Source organism: Thermobia domestica, chromosome 15 (assembly GCF_964235325.1).
Source record: "Thermobia domestica chromosome 15, izTheDome1.hap1.1, whole genome shotgun sequence".
In the NCBI taxonomy this organism is placed as follows: domain Eukaryota; kingdom Metazoa; phylum Arthropoda; class Insecta; order Zygentoma; family Lepismatidae; genus Thermobia; species Thermobia domestica.
In genome coordinates, this window is record NC_137468.1 from 69,422,924 (window position 1) to 69,446,013 (window position 23,090).

Genomic DNA, 23,090 nt, shown 5'->3' on the forward strand with positions numbered 1-23,090 from the left:
CTGTATTTTGAATGCGTAGCTAGAATTAATTAAGTTATTGATATTACATTAGTAGAATATATTTAGCCTGTAAATTTCAGTATAAAACACAATACTCATAAGACATTTTTGTATAATTTTCGTTTTAGGCAGAGTTTATCAAGAAAATGAATCTCGGAGGTGGTATGGTTTGGGCTCTTGATCTGGATGATTTCAGAAATAGATGCGGTGATGGAAATAATCCTTTACTAAATACTATCAGATCTGTTCTTACTAAAGGTTCTGAACCACCGCCAAAACGTAAGTTTCTTAAATACTTCAGAAACAAAATTCTTGTAATTGTCATGTTTATTAAAGAAGAAAATCGTTTTCAAAGTTAATAAACATAAGTATTTTGAGGATATTTTCATTAAAATTTTATTTTGCTATAGATAATGATATCGCAGTTATGTAACAAGTTCGAATACCGTTTGTTTAGTTTTAGAAATAAATATGTACATTGTATTCTGTTGTCAAGATTATCGCGCACATGTTGAAAAAAACGCATTTGTATTCTGCATAATTGAAAATTTATTCGTTTACCATCAATTTCTCTCATTCTTTTTCTAGACACCCTTATCTCTAATGTTATCCACGATATTGCTTTTCGAATTCGAACTTTTTGGTTCGTTTTGAGAACTGCAATATTATAATAGATGTATGCATTACTGCAACTAATTTAGGCTTTGTTTATCATATGTTATTATATATTCTCCCTTTACACTATACAACGCAGTAGTTAAAGTAATTTTTGTTATATTTGTATTTTTTTAATATCATATATGTACTGTTCGTATATATTTATCATATTATAAAGATTAAAGATTTTGAGCCTCTTGACTAGAAATTTATGTATTTCGTATTCTCAGAGAATATTCTAGTAGTTCTTAATTAACAACTTTCTATATTAATAACTGAGATATGTATATGATACGTATAATTATGTTATTTAATGTTTAATGTTTAATATATATATATATATTAGATTTTTGTCCCACATGCAGTTTAATGTCAAAATTATTAAAATTGTATTATTCTTATTACTATTATTTAGCAACGTTATCACCAACAAAGCCTCCTCCGACATCGAAACCTACGAAACCGGTCACCCAGAGCACTGAAAGGCCTGTATATCCTGAGCAATCGACCCCTCGACCAGCTCCCACAGTTGATTTATCATCAACTGCTACAACGACAACTACTATGAAGCCTACATCAACAACAAGACCAATCTCCACCGGATATAAAGTTGTGTGCTACTTCACTAACTGGGCTTGGTACAGGTGAGAACTTTTGATGTTTCCGTTATTTATTCTACATGCACTTAAAATACTTCCATGTTTTTCATGTACGGTATATTGACGAAATTGGATAGGAGTATTTTATTGTGAATTTTAACGATTAACATTGTTGATTAAACACATCTTTCGTCCTATTTATAAATATATGTGTAGTTGCTATTTATCAACTTCGTCGTTAACATTTATTCACGATTGCAGTATCTGGCTTATTCTAAGTGTGTGCAAGGCCTTTCCAGCGACATCTTCCACTCTGCCATTCTTCATCCTATATTTTATCCACCTTTTCACACATATCATTTTGTATTTCAAATATTTTCTGATCGTTGGTCTTTCTTGTAGCCGTTTTCCTATCATGTGCCCGTGTAGAGATTTTAAAGTAATTATACTTTTTTACCATAGCTTAAGTTTTACTACTTCTTTTCTTTTTCTTTTTTCTTTTTTTGAATTGGTTTGAGTGAATTGATAACAGAATATTTTTTTTAATTCATTTCTTTTCGCCTTTTCTGCTTCCTTGAAAGGTCATTTCCGTTTATCACATTCTATTTCTCTCTCTTTTCATTACTGCCTACGTTTTCACAACGTATGCCATTATACGTATGAATTATGTGTTATTGTATATAAGTAGCATTTTATCTTGTATGTAGTAGTATGTTTCGATCAGATGTTTCCTATTTTGATAAAATCTTCGCCTTTGCTGTGGTCTTCTAGTAATTTCAACTGCTGCTGAATTGACCAATATGCGGTCTTTCCATTTCTAGAATTGTCAGCAAAAGTGCATCCCTAATCTGTACTTTATTCTTACTTAGTTCCTTTTTTCTTGGGGTGTGGGGTGGGAGGAAGTAATGAGAGTCACTTTTACAGAAAATTGCGCCCTCTCTACATTAATAAAAATCTAACAACAGAAAAAGTTTATATATATATATATATATATATATATATATATATATATATATATATATATATATATATATATATATATATATATATATATATATATATATACAGGGTGGGCCATTTTAATTAATCCACGGAAATATCTGAAAAATGATAAAACATAGAAGAAATGTTTCAAGAACACGTTATATATTGCTAAGGGGGAAAACCAATTCCGCCAAAAGTACCCCTCCCCGCCCCCCCTAAATGGGGGTAACGGGGGGTAACTTTGAAATGTCAAATGGAAACATGGGTCGAGTAATACCTCGTTCGAAAGGTCTTGGAAAACTGAGTAACGCTGTACCAAAAGATGTTCCATATTGTACACCGGTTTCAAAATGGCCGCCATAATATGGTTCGGAAACTAAAGTACCCGTAGTGTGAAAACGATGGAAGGCAAATGAATGGAACAAAATTGAAATACGTAAATATCATAGGGCATATCGAACGGTGTGGTCCCTGTAATCCCAGTGGCCTCCCTAAAGAAGTCTTGGGGGCTAACTTCAAAATTTCAAATAGTAACATGAGTCGGGTGGTACCTCGTTCGATAAATCTTGCAAAATCTAACATATTGCAGGAGAAAACGATTGATATGAAATGGCAGTGTTCTCAAAAGGTCGCCGAAACATAGTATCCGTGTCAGAGAAAAGGTTTAGTACCCGTAGTATGAAAGCGATTGGAGATAAATCAACAAAAGGAAAACTGGAGTAGCTAACTGACGTAAGGCACATCGAGAGGTGTTGTCGGGGTGACTCCAAGGGCCAACTGAAAGGTATCCGGGGCCAACTTGAAAATTTCAAATAGCAGCTTGAAGCGAGTAACATCACGTTACATAGACAAATTAATATCAAACAGCTTCTGTAAGAAAATTTTCGACATGAGACACCGTTTCCAAAATGATCGCAAAGACATGGTGACTGTGTCTAAGAAAACGTCTAGTGCCCATAGTATGAATACGGTTAGACATAATTGAAAATAACGAAAATTAAATAGGAAAACCACGGAGGCGTTCCAAGGCTTGAGAATAATACAACAGAGATAAAAATATTAGAGTAAAATTGCCATAATGTATAGAGAGAAATCCAAGTCCTGCAAAATAATCTCTCCCTGCGCTCTGTATGTGAGTGGGGTGGAAAGTAAAGTGAAAGTTCAAACGAGAACTTTACTTTAATTCGTAAATTAAGGCTAACCTTACAAATAGGTATGGTGTGGTTGAAACATTTGTTTGTAAGGATGACGCTGTAGTGACTAAAAAAAAAAGAAACTTTTATGCAATGCGTGCTGGTTATTCAGAAAGCATTTCGGGGATATACGTACACACCGTTTCGTCCCTCAAGCTCACAATATGACATGAATGCTAATAGTTAATCAAAATGTAACTGTGGCTATCCGCGTTAACTTAGTGCACCAATTCTCTATGCATGAAGTCTGCCTTCCAAACAGCATTGGGTAGGTCAAGCGTACGCCCGAACCGTTGTCCGGTCGGACATTGAAATTTTGAAGTTAGCCCACAAGACCCCTTCAGGGAGGTCACTGGGATCACAGGGATTACATCATTCGATATGCCCTATGATATTTACGTATTTCAATTTTGTTCCATTCATTTACCTTCCATGGTTTTCATACTACGAGTACTGGAGTTTCCGAACCATATCATGGCGGCCATTTTGAAACTGGTGCACAATATGAAACATCTTTTGGTACAGCGTTACTTAGTTTTCCAAGACCTTTCGAACGAGGTATTACTCGACCCATGTTCCCATTTGACATTTCAAAGTTACCCCCCGTTACCCCCATTTAGAGGGGGCGGGGAGGGGTACTTTTGGCGGAATTGGTTTTCCCCCTTAGCAATATATAACGTGTACTTGAAACATTTCTTCTATGTTTTATCATTTTTCAGATATTTCCGTTGATTAATTAAAATGGCCCACCCTGTATATATATATATATATATATATATATATATATATATGTGTGTGTGTGTGTGTGTGTGTATGTAAGAAACTGTACTTACATTTGGCCATATAGAAATACATTTTCAGGGTAGATATGATTTTGCGCCTGACTGTTTTTGTATAACATTGTATAACATTTGTACTCTGGAAGAGTGATAAACGGGATCATAATTTTCGAAAGTTTTTTTTTTTTTAAAGTTCAGTATAATTTTGCCATAATTTAATTTATAACATGTATTTTAAATGTAATAACTTCAACTTTTACTTTTTTTAAAATTTTTGCAGACAAGGACTTGGAAAATACTTACCGAGCGACATAGATTCTGACTTGTGTACTCATATCGTCTATGGATTTGCCGTCTTGAACGGAGATCAATTGATCATTAAACCTCACGACACATGGGCCGATTATGACAACAGTATGTATCTGTGAAAAAATCTGTATAGTTGTTTTAGTTATATTGGCTTCATTCTTAGTTGCTAAAAATATTTGACAGATAATAAAATTAGAACTAAAAATAAATGTTGAAAGTATTAATAAAATTACAGGAAGTAAATTTGAGAGGGTAATACTGTACTATTATTTACTTCTCGGAAATATACGAAAGACATACTACAATATCCAAGCACTTTTTGCTTCAATACTTACAAGAATCTAAGAGTATATAGCTACTCATGATGGAAATCAATAACTGTGATCTGCTGCAGTCTATTAATTCCTTGGTAACGATCAAGTAACTTAACGTATTTACCATATCTTATAAAATGTCAGCAATTTAATCTCAATATAACACTTTTAATTTCCATCAGTATATAATACATGCATAATTATACATATATAATTTTCTCTCTGCATTATTCATTTTCCTTCCTGTGTTCTTCATGATCAATCCATTTCATTAGTTTTAGTTAGTTTTATCTTTCTCCTCTAAATTCTCTCAATTTTAAACCTGGCAACACTTTCACGTGAATATGGATTTCAATATGGCACCCAGCTGGATGCTTTTCAACTATTCTGTTCTTTCATTTTTTTTTCCTTTCTTTCTACTTCTTCCTGTCTTTTTCAGCTGATGAAGTCTTCAACGAAAGTACTTAGTTACCTTTCTTTTGTGTTGTTTGAAGTGTTTTATTATTTGATTGTAATTTATATATGTCATTACTTAAAAAGAAGTTTAGGTAGTTATGTAAGTACCAATTAATTTGATATTCTTATACTTGTACTGGGAATCCTTTGTCTTAACCCCATATAGACACATTTATTTAACAGAAATACCTGAACTTGAAAACTCATCAGATGTCTGGGTTCACAAGGTCAAGTGGCAACCGCAACGCCGAGCTGTTGCTGGTGGTGTGTTACTTCAAACTCTGTACGATGTAACGAGCAGTAGAACGACAGTGGACTGAGCAGGCGGTGACAGCGTACAATGGACAACCTTTCTGATTTCCAAAGAGAGCAAATTGTTGGCCCTCAATTATGCGGTACGAGCGTGACGCAAATGGCAAGTGTGTTAGGTGTGTCGCGAGGGATAGTGTCGAAGGTGATGATAGCCTATAAACTCATGGCAAAATCACATCGGCGAAGAGGAACAGCAGTCAGAAGAAAACTGTCAGTGACAGGTTCCGCCGAGCATTAAAGCGAATTGTCACTCAGACCGTTGTGCGACTTCAGTGCAATTAACAAAGGAACTCAAGTAGCATCTCCCACAGCTGTGTGAAAAGCTACAATCACGAGTTACATGACATGGACATATGGGGTCGGGTTGCACAAGCGAAATCTCTGATAAGGAAGCATACTGCTTTAGTACAAGGTCAATGGTACCACGAACATGAAACATGGAACGAAAATGACTAGAAACCTGTGATATGGTCGGATGAATCATCTATCACCTTATCCGTGATACATGGCGGCGGCTCTTTGATGCTGTGATCATGATTTTCACACAAATCATGATTTTCAGTGTGTTCTGTGCTACGTTTATCGGTCGCGTCACTGCTCGTGATTATGTTGCTTTTTTTAGGGGACAATGTGCATCCTATGGTCCAGTTGTTCCCAGCCAATGATGCCATATTCTAGGATCTCCATTCACACAGCTGGAGCTTTTGCGGCTTGGTTTGAGAAACATCAGGATGAAGTTCAACACTTCTCTTGACCCACCAAATCTTGGGACCTAAACATAGTTGAACATCAGTGATCCGTTTTAGAGGCACGAAATTCTGCGTAGATTTCTGCCTCTATGCTCTCTCACTGTTCATGGAATGTTGTATTCAACTTGCTACCATTCATGGCTTCATGCCACGTCACATCAGATCTGTTCTGAGAACGAAAGATGGTCCAACGCCACATTAACCTGATAAACTTCACTTTTTTTTCAGGTGTTTTAAATAAATTGATAAGTATCTGTATATTTTCCACGAATGGAAACTAAGAAACGTTTACATTAAAAAACGTATAGTCATTTGTAAAAGACATATTGGGCTTTATGCAGAGTCATTCTGACACGTAATTAGTGCCATACTAAAGAGTTCTACTAACATATGTTTCCTACAGTAGTCAGGCCTTTAGTATGACGCTAATCATACGTCAAAACGACTCTGCATAAGGCCCGTTGTGTCTGAGAAATATATATATGAAATTGGAGTTTGATTAAGATTAGCGTTCTTTTTTACTTATAATATTCTTTTTTTTTTTTTAAAAAAAAAAAAGAAAGTACAGAATGCTGCAAGTCGAATTAATGTCGTCTAAAAACATGACTAAATTTTGTAACAGAACGAAATTATGTTAAATATACCCATTCTTTGTTTCAGAGTTTTACGAGAAAGTAACTGCTTATAAACAAAAGGGTATTAAAGTATTGTTGGCTATTGGCGGATGGAATGACTCAGCAGGAGACAAATACAGTCGCCTCGTAAACAATCCAAGTGCACGAGCCCGTTTTATCTCCCATGTTATAACCTTCCTTGAAAATAATAATTTTGATGGACTGGACTTGGATTGGGAATACCCGAAATGTTGGCAGGTATTTATTATTATGATATGGTAATTTCTTTTATATACTCTATAATTGTCAAAAACAGCTTCTCGAGTAGAAAAAAAAGTTGAGGTAGTGGTTAGATTAAAATCCCAAACATTGCTCTACGTAGTCAATTGAACATTATTTACTGGACAACTGGCTCAACACCCCCCCCCCCCCCAAAAAAAAAGTATATCCAATGTTGAAAATACATTTTGACCCAACCTGTAGGGTCTGCGTGATTTCTGTGCGTTAAAGGATGGGGGGGGGGGGACGGATCGATATTGAGAAATTGTTTGTTCGACCAACGTAGGATATCTCATATTGTCGTTGGCGCAATGTTCTTTCAAAGTGACATCCTCTTCTATTGATCAACCATTATGCCAACCATTTTCACTAATTCAACCATTAGGCCAACCATTCTTATCTTTTTTATTTCTCGCAAGAATGTTGGTGTGATTTTTGGAGCATATTCCCACATTACACTAACAGAATTATTATTATTATTATTATTATTATTATTATTATTATTATTATTATTATTATTATTATTATTTACAGATCTGTTGTTTAACAATGAGAAACTTATTACAAACAATTTTAGTAATACTACTAAAGACTACTAACTACAGACTACGTTGTAAATATTTTAATAAATCTAATAAATCTAATAATTTCTTTTGAAAAATGCAAAAATATGTTGTAAAATTCAACTAATACTGTTAGTGGTAAAAGAACTGAAATATTTATTTTCAATGACACGCTTCAAATTCATATTAATGGTACAATTCTCATATCATTTGAAATATAATATTCTTGCTCTAATATTCGTTATCCTTTTCTTTTTCCAATTTCGCCGCAAAATTGAATAGATTAGGTCAGTTCTTTTCGTGTATTAATGAAGGTTACGAATTTTTATTACGATCATAAAAACAATTTTAAGAACTTCTTGTAAGCCGAAAAATGTATTATGAATAATAAAATCAAGAAATATATTATGAATAATAAAATCACGAACTATATTAAACTACTATAAAAATGAAAGGTTTACCAATTGTTGCCCAAGTACCACTTTAACTCCTGCACTACCAATGAGATCAAATGATAACTACCTTGAGTCGAAACCTGTGCCGTTATTACACTTATTTCTTTCATTGCGGAAACATTTTCTTATCTTTCTTATCTATGCAAAAATGTTGATAGGCAACGATTCAACAATATATCATAGTCCATTCTACACTTGGGAAATTGTTAGACATTATTATGTTGTGGAATATGTTTTTCTCTACATCTTCGAAACTTATTGAGATATTTAAATGAAATAAAGCTCAGTTTGAAGAGAAACATCCTCTCTTTATACTGGCTATAAAGCCAGGTCCATATTTTTGACGGGCACTGAGAAAATGAAATGAATATTATGCCTTTTTAATTGTTCTTCCTTAACATGGAAGATTCGATTCCATGATATTTTTCCATTGAAAGATCATATTTGCCATCACTAGAGACAAGTACCTGTGTGTACATTTCTATATGATTTACAAGTGAAACCCGAAGTAAAAATACGTATTTTTACTAGAAATATGATCACAACTTACCTTAAAAGTTTGCAAAATTTTTAATTAAATTGAAACAGAATGAAAATCTGTCTGAAAAAGCACAATTGTTGCACACTATATACATTTATATTGGCAGAATAAATAAAATAAAATGCAATCCTGATTTGAGCTTCTACAAGTTATAAATCATACAAAAGGCTAAGATTAACACATTAAATAATAAAATCGCGAAATATACTATGAATAATAAAATCGATAAATATATTAAGTGATAAAATTGAGAAATATATTATGAATAATATCGAGAAATATGTCATGAATGTAAATTAATAAATATAAGTGAAATGAATATAGAAACGAGACGTCTGAGTTAAGTAAGTTTCATGGTTTTACAGGATTTACAAGCAGGGTGCATAAGAAGTTTAGTTAAGAAACTCCAGAGAAAGATTCTTTAGATAAGTCAAAAAGAAGACTGAAGAAAAATATAGCCTTAAGGAGATAAGAAATATATGTCTTGCCTTGGTATAGGATAGAGTTTTATTTCTGCGGAGATGAACTTAGAGAGTTTCTTAAACCAAAGAGTTAGTTTTTTCTTCACGTCTTCTCCTTTTATTTCTTCACGTACTGTAGTTTGGATTAACAAAATCGAATCTAAAAGTAAATATGAAAGCATTGAATGTTTCTGTATTTACAGGTTGACTGCAGGAAAGGACCAGAATCTGATAAACCAGCTTTCGCTGCCTTTGTGAGAGAGTTGAGAGAAGCTTTCAGGCCAAAGAAACTTCTACTTACTGCAGCGGTATCACCAAGCAAAGTAGTTGTCGATGCAGGTACAGAATGCATTTTTTTAATACGTTATAGATGTTAATGTAGGTAGGGTTTTATATAATGTATAATGAATTAACGTTCTCGCTTTAGTCACAGACGCCTGTACAAAGTTTTACCAGACAACTCTAAGAATATTGGTGCTATTATGTTGTGGTGCTTAGTTTTCGTAGTACCAAAGCTCAATTAACATGCTTGTTAAGGACTTACGATTACTTAGATCTTGAAAAGCAATATTTATTATGTATTATTTAGTTTATAATTTTGTAACAATATCCTAAACTTATATCTCAAAGCATGTTTGGAACGTATTGTAATAATCATTGCAACACTTATTATATATATATATATATATATATATATATAATTATTAAACTTGCTATATATTCATATTCTTTTGTAGGATATGATGTGCCTACATTATCAAGGTATCTGGATTGGATTGCTGTGATGACCTATGATTACCATGGCCAGTGGGACAAAAGGACAGGTCATGTGGCTCCTATGTACGAACACCCTGAAGATTTTGATGCTACTTTCAATGCTGTGAGTATTCCTAACTAATAAAGACTTTGTAATAGATTATTAGAATTTTAAAATATTGAATTCCAATATTCATTTTTATAATAGTTTAAATCAACACATATATCTACGGAAGATATAAGTTGTCCAATCGTAGTGGTATTTACAGTAGCTTCTATCACTGTGAGTTACCAATTCTAGTTGTAATCAAAACATAACAGTCACACAAACATAAACATTAATTTGTTTACTGTAATATCGTGATACACGTACCACGACTCATTATTAACATTTCATTACTTGATATGCTTGTTACTTAACTATAAACATAAACAGATACCATAAATTCTTTCTTTTATAATCACAACTAAATAATCTCATCAAAATGTTAATGTTACAACTTAAAACGTCAAACTAACATCTTTCTTCATCTCAATTGAAATTTTATATCTTGAAGTGTAAACCTGGATGTATAACACTTAGTTTTGTTAGAAGTAATGTAGTCATTTTATATGCTTTGTATTATAGTCATTTTAACGTAAAAATTGATTAAAATGATTGGTGGTTATGGAAGAAACGGCCCTCACTCTAACATTTAGGTAACAAGTTAATTTTTTACCCTTACTCTAGCAAATTTAATAATGCTAAATCTTTGACACTCATCAGCTCATAATTCACAACTTAAATTCTCAACTATTGTGGTTCCATATTACTTAAAAATTTAGCTCCCAACGTGGAATTAAACGAGCAGAGTAAAAGTCAGAGTAAAAGTACTTTTATCTCAAATTCAGCTATATATATATATATATATATATATATATATATATATATATATATATATATATATATATATATATATATATATATATATATATATATATATATATATCAGGGTGGTAGATTGATTTAAATCAGTCTGACTTAAATCACTTGATTTTTTAAATAAAAGTTGTTAATTTAAATCAAATTCCGAAATAATTTAAAGTGAAAATAAGTAAAATCTCGTTTCTGTTCTGTTATTTCGATTATGAAAGATAATAATCATAATAAATGAGACTCAAATGTATGTAAAGCATAGTATGAAAACGAATGTTATGCAGAGGATGACTAGGAAAAATTCCGTTTTGAACGGGTAACGGGGTAATCCTGTTTTCTTCACTTCGTAACATAGGGTTTTTAAATCGTTAACTATTCCAACCGGGAAATCACCATCGACATTTAAGACGAAAATTCTTTTGTGTATTCCATTGTGCGTATCTGTTTGTTTGTTCCTAGATAATAGGGGCGTATTTAGAGCGGGTTCGATCCCCTCTCCGAAACTTACTTTTTTTCTTTTTTCTTTTAGATTTTACAACTTTAGGCGAAATTTATGTATTTTATATGTATTTCGTGCCGTAAGCTAGTTTCGATTTTTTAAAAATATATCCCTGCCAAATATCAGTAACTTTTGTGAAAAAAAAAATGTTGTTAATGCTTAAGAAACATTGTTTGGGATTGAAATAGGTTAACAATTGGGGATTAATTCAAAATTCAACCGCAATACTTTCACTTAAATGGCATAATTAACATTTAATACTAATTCCTAATGTTTTTTCTTTAGTTCGCTACTTATATCATATGAGGAGAAGGATTTGATTTAAATTTAAAAAAGTCGATTTAAATCAAAAAATTCAACAATTTTTTTTTCACCCTGAATGTAGGTGTAAATAAAAGTATATTTTGTTGAAATTTAATTTGGGAGCTGAAAGTTCTACTATTTTATTATAAAGTTTTATATATGCATAATTTTTCTTCCTCATATTGATTAGTGGCAAATCAAGGTATTATCTTCTTTGTATATGACTTGTGCGTGTGTTTCTGTTTCACTCATCTGGCCAATCTTGGCTCTTTAAGGATTGTGATGTCAGCAATTTTAGTTTTAGTTTAGTTCCATTATTATTAACTTTTTACATCTAATACACAAGTCAGTCTGAATTTTTTCACAAGTGCAGAAGTTTTTAAAGATTCGTTATTATATATCATTGCAAATAAATAATCAACAAAATATAATTATTTATTCTAAATTGCGACCAAGTAATTTTGTAATGACAAGTACATACATCATTATAAACTATAGTTAGAAAAAAACTACATGTGATTCTTATATTTGCTTCATACAAGAAAGAAGAGATTAGAATTGGTTAAGTGCGAATGATAAGAGAGAAATAAGTCACACTTTTGTCTTCAAAATTATACTTTTTTAACATATAATTTTCATCGTACATTATATTAAAAAAAACTCAGTTGAACAAGATTAAAATCAAATTGTACTTTGTAAAAATAGACTTTTTAACACTTAATGACTATTGAACATTGAAATTTTCACTAATGAAAATCAACGTAATATTTTTAATTTCGTAATTACTATTTGTGTTGTAAGAATTTGTCTAAAATGTATTTTAAAGTGCTCTCCATGACATTTATAGTAAAGCAATAGATATATCTGCATGCGTATCAAGTCATTTGACTAAGAAAATTTTATGAAGAGGAACATTTGAGTATTTAATTAAGTGTAGAACTGAAAAATTTCATTATTTATTATTTGTATTAATTACAATATTTGTTTGCAGAATTTCTCTATTCACTACTGGATTGAGCAAGGAGCAAATCCGAAAAAGATAGTGATGGGCATGCCAATGTATGGTCAATCGTTTTCTTTGGCAGACGTCAAAAACCATGGCTTGAATGCTCCCACTTACGGAGGAGGAGAAGCAGGAGAATACACAAGAGCCAGAGGATTCTTGTCTTATTATGAGGTATTTAAAAATGCCTTTATTATAAATATTTTGTAACAACTGTTTCTATGGTATCTTATAAAACTTATAACTCGTTCCTCAAATTATAAAGTATTTGATCTCGCTTATGAAAGTATTAAGAGAGTTTCAGTTCTAAGATGTTCTGTATGCGAAATATTAACTAAAATTTAATATAATAAATAAGAATAAATAAAATATGAGATTAACTCTAAAATTCATCTTTATTAATTAAAATTCACTTCAAAAGTATTTTACTGTGGATTTCTAGACTGTAAACTGTTCATTTACTAGGATCAAATTATGGACATCGAGACTGATTACCAGCCATTCATATATAATGGAAATACATCTACATTTTATTCTAAGCAAGAACTATAAAAAATTTCAACATAGGCATATGGAAACCAAAATAACTGCCAACCTGATTACGAGAAAGGAAATGTTTAACTCATCAAATGCGTCCAGCAATTATTTTAATCTGATAATGGTTTCAACAAATGCTGTTACCCTAATCTGATTAAAAAATAATAAAAAAAAGGGGAAGAGAAAGAAAAACTTCAAGCTTGGAAATGTGATGTCTTTCTGCTTTATTTTTAGTATATTCTTACCCATTGTAAATTTATTTGCTCCTATCTGACAAATACAGCCTGTAGAATACTAAGTTCTGGTTCCACACTATCTCTAAATTCAGAAAAAAATATATTGAATTACATACAAACTTGTATTTACAAGCCATAGTTATTAAAACTAATTAATACACCATGTTCCATATACTGCTCCCTAGTAGTCAGAGTGGCCACATCTTACGCTGCGTTGGTTATTTGTTAATAAAGTTTCAGGTGTAATCTCGGTGCAAAGTATCTGTGAAATCTTAAACAACAATTAGATACTTTTAATTTTATTAGTGAAGCTGTTGATTTTTTATATTGACTTCCATATTAATGCCTAATTTTGTAAAACCTTTTTTTTTACAAATCGCAATTCTATCTTAACCTAAATACGGTGCTTTGCCTAAATATTGCATTATTTGGTGATGATAAAGTTTTGCGTATTGTAATTACATCTAGTACACATTTCTGTGAGAATTGTTAATCTAAAGTTTTGACTATCGTAAGCTTGTGTTTGTTGATCATATGAAGGGAACAATAATTATAGAAATATACTAAATTTACGTAATTATTGGACGCATTAAGCGAGTTAAATCTTTGTTATCTTTGAATGTTACAATATGTGTCAATTATACATTTTTTTAGTTGTAGCTTTCACATTTAGGATATAAGCATGTGATAATACATATATATTCGGTCAATAGGACAATAATTTTGTCTACTAGTAGTTATTAAAATGTAATTTTGATTATTTTATATGTAATAAGTATATTTTTGACCAGAATAACATAATTTGAAAGATCCTGAAAACTAACGAAAAATTAATCCTGAAGCTTTTGCTGAGAACCTGGTATAAAAAGTAAACTATATATTTTGTATCATAATTTTGTTGAGTTTTTATACAATCAACTGCAACAGATGTCAGATCTTGTTAGTAATATAATGCCTGCACTTAGCTGTAAAGAAGTCTTATATAGTACAATTACTAAAAGCAAAACGCTATTTACAACGAAAAATATTTGAAACTTACCCAAATTATCACGGTAAATGCCTCTAAAACACTTACAATAATTTAAAGGATTTAGCATAAGAGTAAACAAGAGTTTCTATGGTTATTTGTAAAGTTTCTAATTTAAAATTATTTTTAATAGAAGTCAACAATTAAAACTTGAGTCAGTTGCATATTAAGCATCAATATATTTTCCAAATATAACAAATTGGAGCTCTGTGGACTTCAACAATTGGGATGTTTATTTCTACTCTTATGCCCATTTCCCTTTCTAATTGTTTTTAGAATAAAGCTATTAGAACGTAAGTGATTTCTTATGGTAATATTCAAGTGTTAATGAGGGACTTAGCTACAAGTTTATACTGTACTAAAAACAATCACTTTTGTTTATGAGCCCACTGATTAGAGCTAGAATGTTATATTATTGAGGATTTGCCCATATGTATCTTCATCCTATTAACTCAATGAAGCCAAAAAGAAACAAGCATCGGCACGTCTGATTGGCTGTTCTCGTTTCCGCCATAAATGTTAGCTCAAAACATTGCGATCTTATTGAGCGGAGTGGGTAGATGGGAGTGGCGAAACTATGACGTATGGCTTCATAATTTTGTTGTATAGGCCGATCCTCTATTTTATAACATCTTTGGATTCCAGTATGTATTTCGTAATTCAGAAAACAGAGGTATGTACTTGCGGAGTTAAGTAACTTGAGATTATTTCAACAAAACTGAGTGTTATCTATATGTGTATAATAAGATGAACCAAATAATTTTTATAACACACAAACAATATTATCAAAATTGATAATTGTAATAATATAATTTTCGTTTAAAAACTATTAATTTTCATTTCAGCCGTACAAAGAATTAAACTAGTATTTTCTGAAATTTAAACCTATAAATTATCTGTCTTTCATTAGTTTTAACTATCTTGTAAATTTTGTCATTTAAGATATGTACAAATATTCAGAAGAAAGGATGGAAAGTTGTGCGTGATCCTGAAGGACGAATGGGCCCATATGCTTATTTGAGAGATCAATGGGTATCATTTGATGATATCGACATGATACGTTATAAATCGGAGTACATCAAGAAGATGGGTCTTGGAGGCGGAATGATTTGGGCTCTTGATCTAGATGACTTCCGAGATGTGTGCAATTGTGAACCATATCCTTTGTTAAAAACTATCAACAGAGTTCTGAGAAATTATCCTGTACCTGATCCTAAGTGCCATTTAAGAGATAGTGAGTATCGTGCATAATTACAAATAAGAATTTCAATTACATAATTATGGAATTGTTATAAGGGAAAATAGACTACCTTCAAATAACATGATAGTTCTTTTCTTAAATCATAACTCTGGCTGAATTTTTTAGGTGTCGTAAAATGATAGGAGCAGTTTGTTTTTAATTTTAGGAAATATTAAGATGAACTTATCCGGTTTTTAATATTACTTTTCATTTTGATATTGATATACTGTTGGATATGTATTGATATAAATATTGTTGAATATGTAAACAAAAAGAAAATATTATCTTAGATGTTTTAAAATGTTTAAGCAAATATACTCCAAGTGTATTCAACCTAGTTTTCAGATAAAATGTGTTTAATAATATGTAGTTTCGTTCGTATGGTTTTATGTTTCGTAAATGATCACGTATTTTCTGTCTTTAATCAATAAAATTCCAAACTTTTTTCATAATAATTGATATAGAAAATTAGCTGTGAGCAATTGAAAATATGTTAGGTTGATGAAAATTATTCACTAATTACTTGTTTAAATATATCATTTCATTTCGAGAGCACTATATTTTCAAGAGAATCTCTACTACTAACTCTGTGTTCAAAAATTAAAAACTTCACGAATTTCTATGCAATATTCAATTTTCTTCACAATCACAATTTTTCATAAATAATTTCAATTACTACTCTTTCTAAAACTCTCTGTAAACTATTGGAAATCTTATTGATCTCATAGTCATATATTTGCTATTTTAATTTACAGATTCAGAAGATCGTGTTACTCACCCAGAGCTAATTGAGCACGTTGATACAATTAAGACTGAAACTAGCTGTGATGGACGGCAGCAATACATACCTCATGAAACAGACTGTTCTAAATATTATATTTGTCAATATGGAAGATTAATGGAGCAAAGCTGTCCTCCTGGACTCAACTGGAATAAGGTAATAAATGCTCATTGTTAAAAAAAATAAATATCGTTGCATTTATTTTAGATTTATGTCACATACTTGTACTATTTAAGTTGTTTATTAAGTGACCACTTGACTACATGTAAACCTATCGTTAAAGATATTCGTCAATCTTATTGTCACTTTTCATTTTCTTTTCAAAATATTGCATATATCAAGTAATAATATAATTTATCAGCTTAATTTTCTAGATAGTACAAAATACTACTTACTTGTTAGTAGACTAATCAATGTGCTTGGGATGGTTTTCATTCTTGCTCAGTTAGTCGCCTAAGTCAGTGATGTCATTAATTAATTAATTTGAGGACACATTCTTTCAGAATGGGGAATATATCAACAATACAATTTTTTTTTGCAATTGAGTAGCATTAGCAGTAAAAAATTATACAGACATACTATTATTGAATTTTGCAATGTTTTGAAAAGTGTGAATAAGTAGGGAGAGCACAGGGATAATATCCTTAAGTAAAGTTACGCTAAATTGTCTCATTTGGTTAATTTGAAGTTTAACATCTCTTTTCAGCACCGAGGCTATGTAAAACGTGGACTGACAGCTTAATGTGAAATCCAAACCACATTAACTTACACGGAAATGTCTGTTGAAGTTTACATGCTTTGAAGATCAAATTTAGTATTACTCAACGTTATTATTACAATTAAAATTAGTATTTAGTGAAAGCATTTGTGTTTGATCTCCTTAAATACACTTTTATGTGCGTGTTTATGTGTGTTTATTTATTTTTTGTTTTACTTACACGACACATTATAGGAACGGAAAGTGTTTAGCATATAGCTATATTTTATTAAATTTAAATTATAGCCTATAATATTATAAGACTTCTTCCCAGTTGACATAAATGAGAAGTCTCCAAACCTTGTTGGTCACGGGTTGCCAAAAGATAGAAAATTTAGTGGTAACTGAGAATGCAGAAAAAATCTAACCGTTTTTGTTACATATCTTATTTATGTAATGACAAATTGTCTTCTATGTGAAACAGTATCGGGAAAGTATTACTAATCGATATCAGACGTAACCACTCCTCACATATAGGTAATTAAAATACATTAGAATTGAATAATATATATATATATACTTTGCTTTATATAGATGGCACTATTTATATCAAATGATTGCATGCTAATGTGTGTTTTTTAAGAGATGTGTAATAAATATGTAATTATTGGCGATGTGCACCAACGAAGTTCAACTGTTAAACGAGAGTCATAACCAAGCTTGGTGAAAATGTCTATTGCAGCAACAACGTTCAAGGTTCAATCTCGGTCGAATGGTGAATAAACTTGGTTTTAGCTTGAACGACCAAATTTGGAGGTTTAAACTTCGTTGATCCAAGTCAGTCTGTAGTATTAGTGGAATTTGTTATTGTGGTGCACACAATGTCCGAAAGTAATCTTGAGTAATGAAAGATCGTTGTAATCCATTTGAAATGTTCAGCGAGGAAGATTTTCAAAAAAGATTTCGGTTGAATAAAACTTCAGTTTCAATGTTGTTGAAGAATATTGAAGAGCAGTTAAGTTTAGGACTAGCTTGAGAGAGTAATAGTCCCGGAAGGAGAAACAAAATACGCGGTTCTGATTGCTTGGCGTTATCCGTTTCTTGCCACGTTGCATATATATAGCAGAAATCAAAAATGTGCTTGTGTCGGTTCTCGTGGCCGAGCATGCTAGCGCTACAGGCTAGTAACGGAAACCTCTTTTGGCGTGGGTTCAAACTCGGCCCAAGAAAAGTTTTTTAATTTAAAAAAAAATTATAACACTTTTTGCATTAAAATAAGATGAAAATAATACTCGAAAAAGTGATTTAATTACTTTTGTGCAGATAAGTAGTAGTAGGAGGAAGAACGGGTTAGAAGTCCCGCAGGTCTCGTTTTGTTCCATCTTGAACCCCATGATATAAATTTTGTGACCAATTTGAAACATCTGGCTAGGGTAGCGCACAAAAAAACGTACTTCACGGAGTATTACTCTCCCGAGCGGATCGTGCTAAGTTTCCCAACAAAAAGAAACAATTGTGTTTCACCTTTAAATTGCTTGCTAATTATTTAGTACGTTTTGCGTTTTTATGTAACTGGAACCTTCCATCCCCATCAGTCCGTTTACATTCAATAATGTCTTTGCATTTTTCCACTAACGAAATTACAATACATTTCTCGTGTTTGGAGAAATTTTTTGCTCGTGGTTTCATTATTTTTTCCATCACAATTACGATCACTAAAATTAAGACTACTCACAACTCTATGCACACAATCTCGAAAGTCAAAAAGACCAGCAAGCGGTATGCTTTTATGCTTTCTTCATTTGTTACTTTGTTAAACGAAGATTAGACGCAAAAGACGACAATCAATCAGAGTCGATTTTACAAATTGACCGAAGTTTACTTAAACGAGATGTACTGAACTTCGACTTTCAATGGTGCAACAAAAGTTCTGGAGCCACGTTTAAACTTGAAAGTTTAATGTTGAACGCGTTTGAGTGAACGCTCGTTTAAACTTCGTTGGTGCACACGGCTATATGTGTCATCATCAACATAATACAGATCTTTTAACTATTTACAAGGTTGCTTTCTTATATACATATAATTACTATAAATAAGTTTTGCATAAGTGTTCTTAAAAGTAATTTTAGCCATCCTAAAGATTGGATGGAAATTCAATTAATGGTAGATGATCTCCAATTCGAGTAACTTCATCATTCACTTCACCCTTTATATCTTTATCTAAAGTTATTTAATTTTTCTAGATTTGCAGTAAATATATAAAACTTTATTTTTTATACAAGAAAACAGTAATAATAATAATCGTTAAATATGATTAGATACTTAAACAAAGAGATAATATCTCAATTGTTTTAAAATGATTACACAAGCATACTTCAAGTGTATTCAACTTAGTTTTAAGAGAAAATGTGTTTAATAATATGTAGTTCCGTTCGTATGGTTTTATGTTTCATAAATGATCACATATTTCCTCAGTCTTTACTCAATAAAATGTCCAAATATACATACAGTCTTTACTCAATAAAATGTCCATAATAACATACTGTTTATGTGAAATATTAAAGTTACGTAGACCTTTTCCTGATTTAATATGGAGGTTTGTATTACTAATTTAAATTACATATTCTTTCCAAATAGGACCATTGTGATTGGCCTGAAAATACTGATTGTTCAAAAGATTCGCTAGTAGTGTCGCCAAGCGTTCCTCCACCGGAGTCATCCACAGAACAAGCAGTGAGTGTAGAAGTTGTTGCTCCTTCATCAACAACTGAGTCGTATAGACCATCTCCTGTTACTGACGATTCTGGATACAAAGTAGTCTGCTATTTTACAAATTGGGCTTGGTACAGGTAGGAACTTAAATTTAGTCCGTTCTTTGTATTGCCATTCTCTATTTCATACAACTTGTAATTCTTAGATTAACTGTGAGGCAAAAGGAGCGAAATGGCCAAGTTAAATAAATGCCAATTCAGTCTGATGAAATTTCTTTTAACTTCAAAATAAATTAACCAAATAGATCATAAATCCAAAAGTGTATGCTTTCACACTTAAACTCCTTGCAGTAATAACTAATACAGGTTTGTAAAAATATGAGTGGATAGGACGTAAATAAGCCATTCGTTGGCGCGAATATTCCATGTGAAGTTTAGATCTACTCTTACATACAGAAAGGCTATATAATGTAATATAATAAAATACCTTAGTAATTCTTCACCTGGAATCATTTTCTTACTACTTCAATAGTTCTATCTGTGTCTAACCACGTATATCATACTGGTAATACTTACGTTGGATACATTTTAACATATCAACAGCTAACCTAAGTAAACAAGTAAGCTAACAAGTAACCTAAGTAAGTAACCTAAGTAAACAACAAAACTTAAGTAATGTATCAACAACCAAGTAAAAGTACACCATTTACAATAAAGTTTCATTAATATTTTCTTCTAATCATGCAGTAACTTCAGTTGTTCTAAAACATGTTTCTGTCCTTATTCAGAGAGCAACTTTTAGTTCTTAAATTTCTTGCAGGAGAAAAAAAAAAGAAAAAAGAAAGAAAGAAAGAAAAAGAAACACGTATATGCATCAAAGATTTCTTATCCAAATTATTTAGATCTATGTTTAATATTGTTTTTCGTGGATCAAAAACATGAAATAAGTGCTAAATAAATAATACTCTATTTCTCTCCTAATAAACTTCCTAATTGAACATACATCTGTACATTTTCTTAATAAAACTATACTTGTTTAACGGAGAAATGATTGATGTAGCATGAACATTTGATTTTACACTTTATCTGTACTCTTTCCCCTATAAAAACAATCTAGTTATATTTTTTTCTGAAAATATAGGTGGAAGTATTTTACAATTACTTATCGGGTACAGAATAATACCTGTTCAATACTACTAGATGTAGTATCTTGTAGTATTGGACTGCCCAAACAAAAAAATTTTGGGGTGCGCGCCTACTTGATTATCTAAATATTTGTCCTACTAAACATACTAAAGTTATTTGGAAGATTTTCTACAACAGAAAGACAGATGTTTAAAATATTCCTCATAAAATTGACATTAAATACGAACGTAGGTAATATAAGTATAAACTGAATTTGGGCTATAGAGTCTACCAAAATTTTCATCTGCAAGTAATTTAAGAACTGATATATTTCCTCTAAATAGCAAGCGAAAAAACATTTTTAAACAAACGCAACAAACAACACGATCCAAAGAAAATATTATTCAAACTTTTCTGTAAACAAAATACTTATATATATATATATAAACTTCAGTTACCTGTTAAATTATTGAAATGTAATTTAACGTCTTAACTTTATATAACGACTTCATAACGTCTTAACGTCTTAACTTGATGATATCTGTATCTCCAGAGACGAAAATATAATAATACATAATAAAAGCTACCTTTTCGAGAGTTATTAAGATATTTCATTTTATTATATTTAGTAGAATTTTCATCTTGATATCTATTGTAATATAAGCATGTTAAAAATGTATATGAGAACTATACTCAATCTATTGAATGGAAAAACTAAGAATGAAATCACTCCAAACCAGAGTATTTTATCATCAATACGTAGAAAATACACTGCATATGTGATACTTACGATGCAGGTAATTCTTGAATTCTCTTTTAAAATTTGAGTAAATTTAGATGTTACAATCTTTTCTTATTTTACAGACAAGGTGCTGGAAAATATTCACCGAAAAATATTGATCCTTCTTTATGTACTCACATTGCTTATGGCTTTGCTGTCTTGGATGGAGGAACATTGACAATCAAACCTCATGACACTTGGGCTGACCTTGATAATGGTAAGTAAATATTCTTGATATATCTTTGTAATGGATAAAGTTATGTTATTATGTTCTTAACAAAAAGAAAAGTAATATTTTCTTACCATTAAACAAGATGTTATATATATATATATATATATATATAATGTTTCAATACAGACCGCAACTGGAAAGTAGAGAAGTAATTTTGGGCCTGAAAGCGATTAGGTAAGTAACTGTACGAAGGCTCTATCCTTGCATTTACTTAAAGAAACTAAGGAAAATTCAAGTCAGAATAGCCTGCCACAGAACTCGAATCTAAGGCCTTTCGATTATGAAACTAAAATACTAACCTTTCATGTCTGCTTTCTTAGCAGTACATAGTATTACATATGCATTACGTGCTATTGATTACAATATATCTATTTCTATCTATCTATCTATCTATCTATCTATCTATCTATCTATCTATCTATCTATCTATCTATCTATCTATCTATCTATATCTATCTATCTATCTATCTATCTATATATATATATATATATATATATATATATATATATAGAGAGAGAGAGAGAGAGAGAGAGAGAGAGAGTTTAGTTGCAATTCCACTATAAATACATATTCCCATTTAATTAGTATATTTGTTTTTAATATAATATTTTTATTCTAATATTCACAGATTTCTACAAGCAAGTCACAGATCTGAAAAAACTAGGAATTAAAGTTTTGATTGCTCTTGGTGGGTGGAATGATTCGGCAGGAGATAAGTACAGCAGGCTTGTAAACAGTCCTGGAGCTAGAGCCCGATTTATCAATCATGTAATAAGATTCATAGAAGCTAACAACTTCGATGGCCTTGATTTAGACTGGGAATACCCGAAATGTTGGCAGGTAAGCTACTGATGTCTAAAATAATTGTCAGATAATTTAACGGTTACATAGGTTTAAACAGATGCATAGGTTGCAGAATAGCTTTATAGTAAGAATTTTTTTGTGAATTAAAAAAAAAGTCAAGCTACATAATGTAGTTA

The 23,090-nt window shown here is 31.2% G+C and overlaps 1 protein-coding gene across 4 annotated transcripts in view; it reads left to right on the forward strand.

Moving 5' to 3' along the window:
• Cht10 (Chitinase 10) overlaps positions 1-23,090 on the forward strand; it is a 145,330-nt gene that overhangs the window by 113,242 nt on the left and 8,998 nt on the right. For all 4 annotated transcript variants that reach the window (XM_081739754.1, XM_081739755.1, XM_081739756.1 and 1 more), the window contains 12 exons: positions 129-279; positions 1,073-1,301; positions 4,493-4,626; positions 7,013-7,224; positions 9,469-9,604; positions 10,003-10,145; positions 12,731-12,916; positions 15,485-15,776; positions 16,538-16,719; positions 19,898-20,109; positions 21,961-22,094; positions 22,739-22,950. In XM_081739754.1, the coding sequence (XP_081595880.1) occupies positions 129-279; positions 1,073-1,301; positions 4,493-4,626; positions 7,013-7,224; positions 9,469-9,604; positions 10,003-10,145; positions 12,731-12,916; positions 15,485-15,776; positions 16,538-16,719; positions 19,898-20,109; positions 21,961-22,094; positions 22,739-22,950 (2,223 nt within the window). The remainder of the gene's footprint in view (positions 1-128; positions 280-1,072; positions 1,302-4,492; positions 4,627-7,012; positions 7,225-9,468; positions 9,605-10,002; positions 10,146-12,730; positions 12,917-15,484; positions 15,777-16,537; positions 16,720-19,897; positions 20,110-21,960; positions 22,095-22,738; positions 22,951-23,090) is intronic.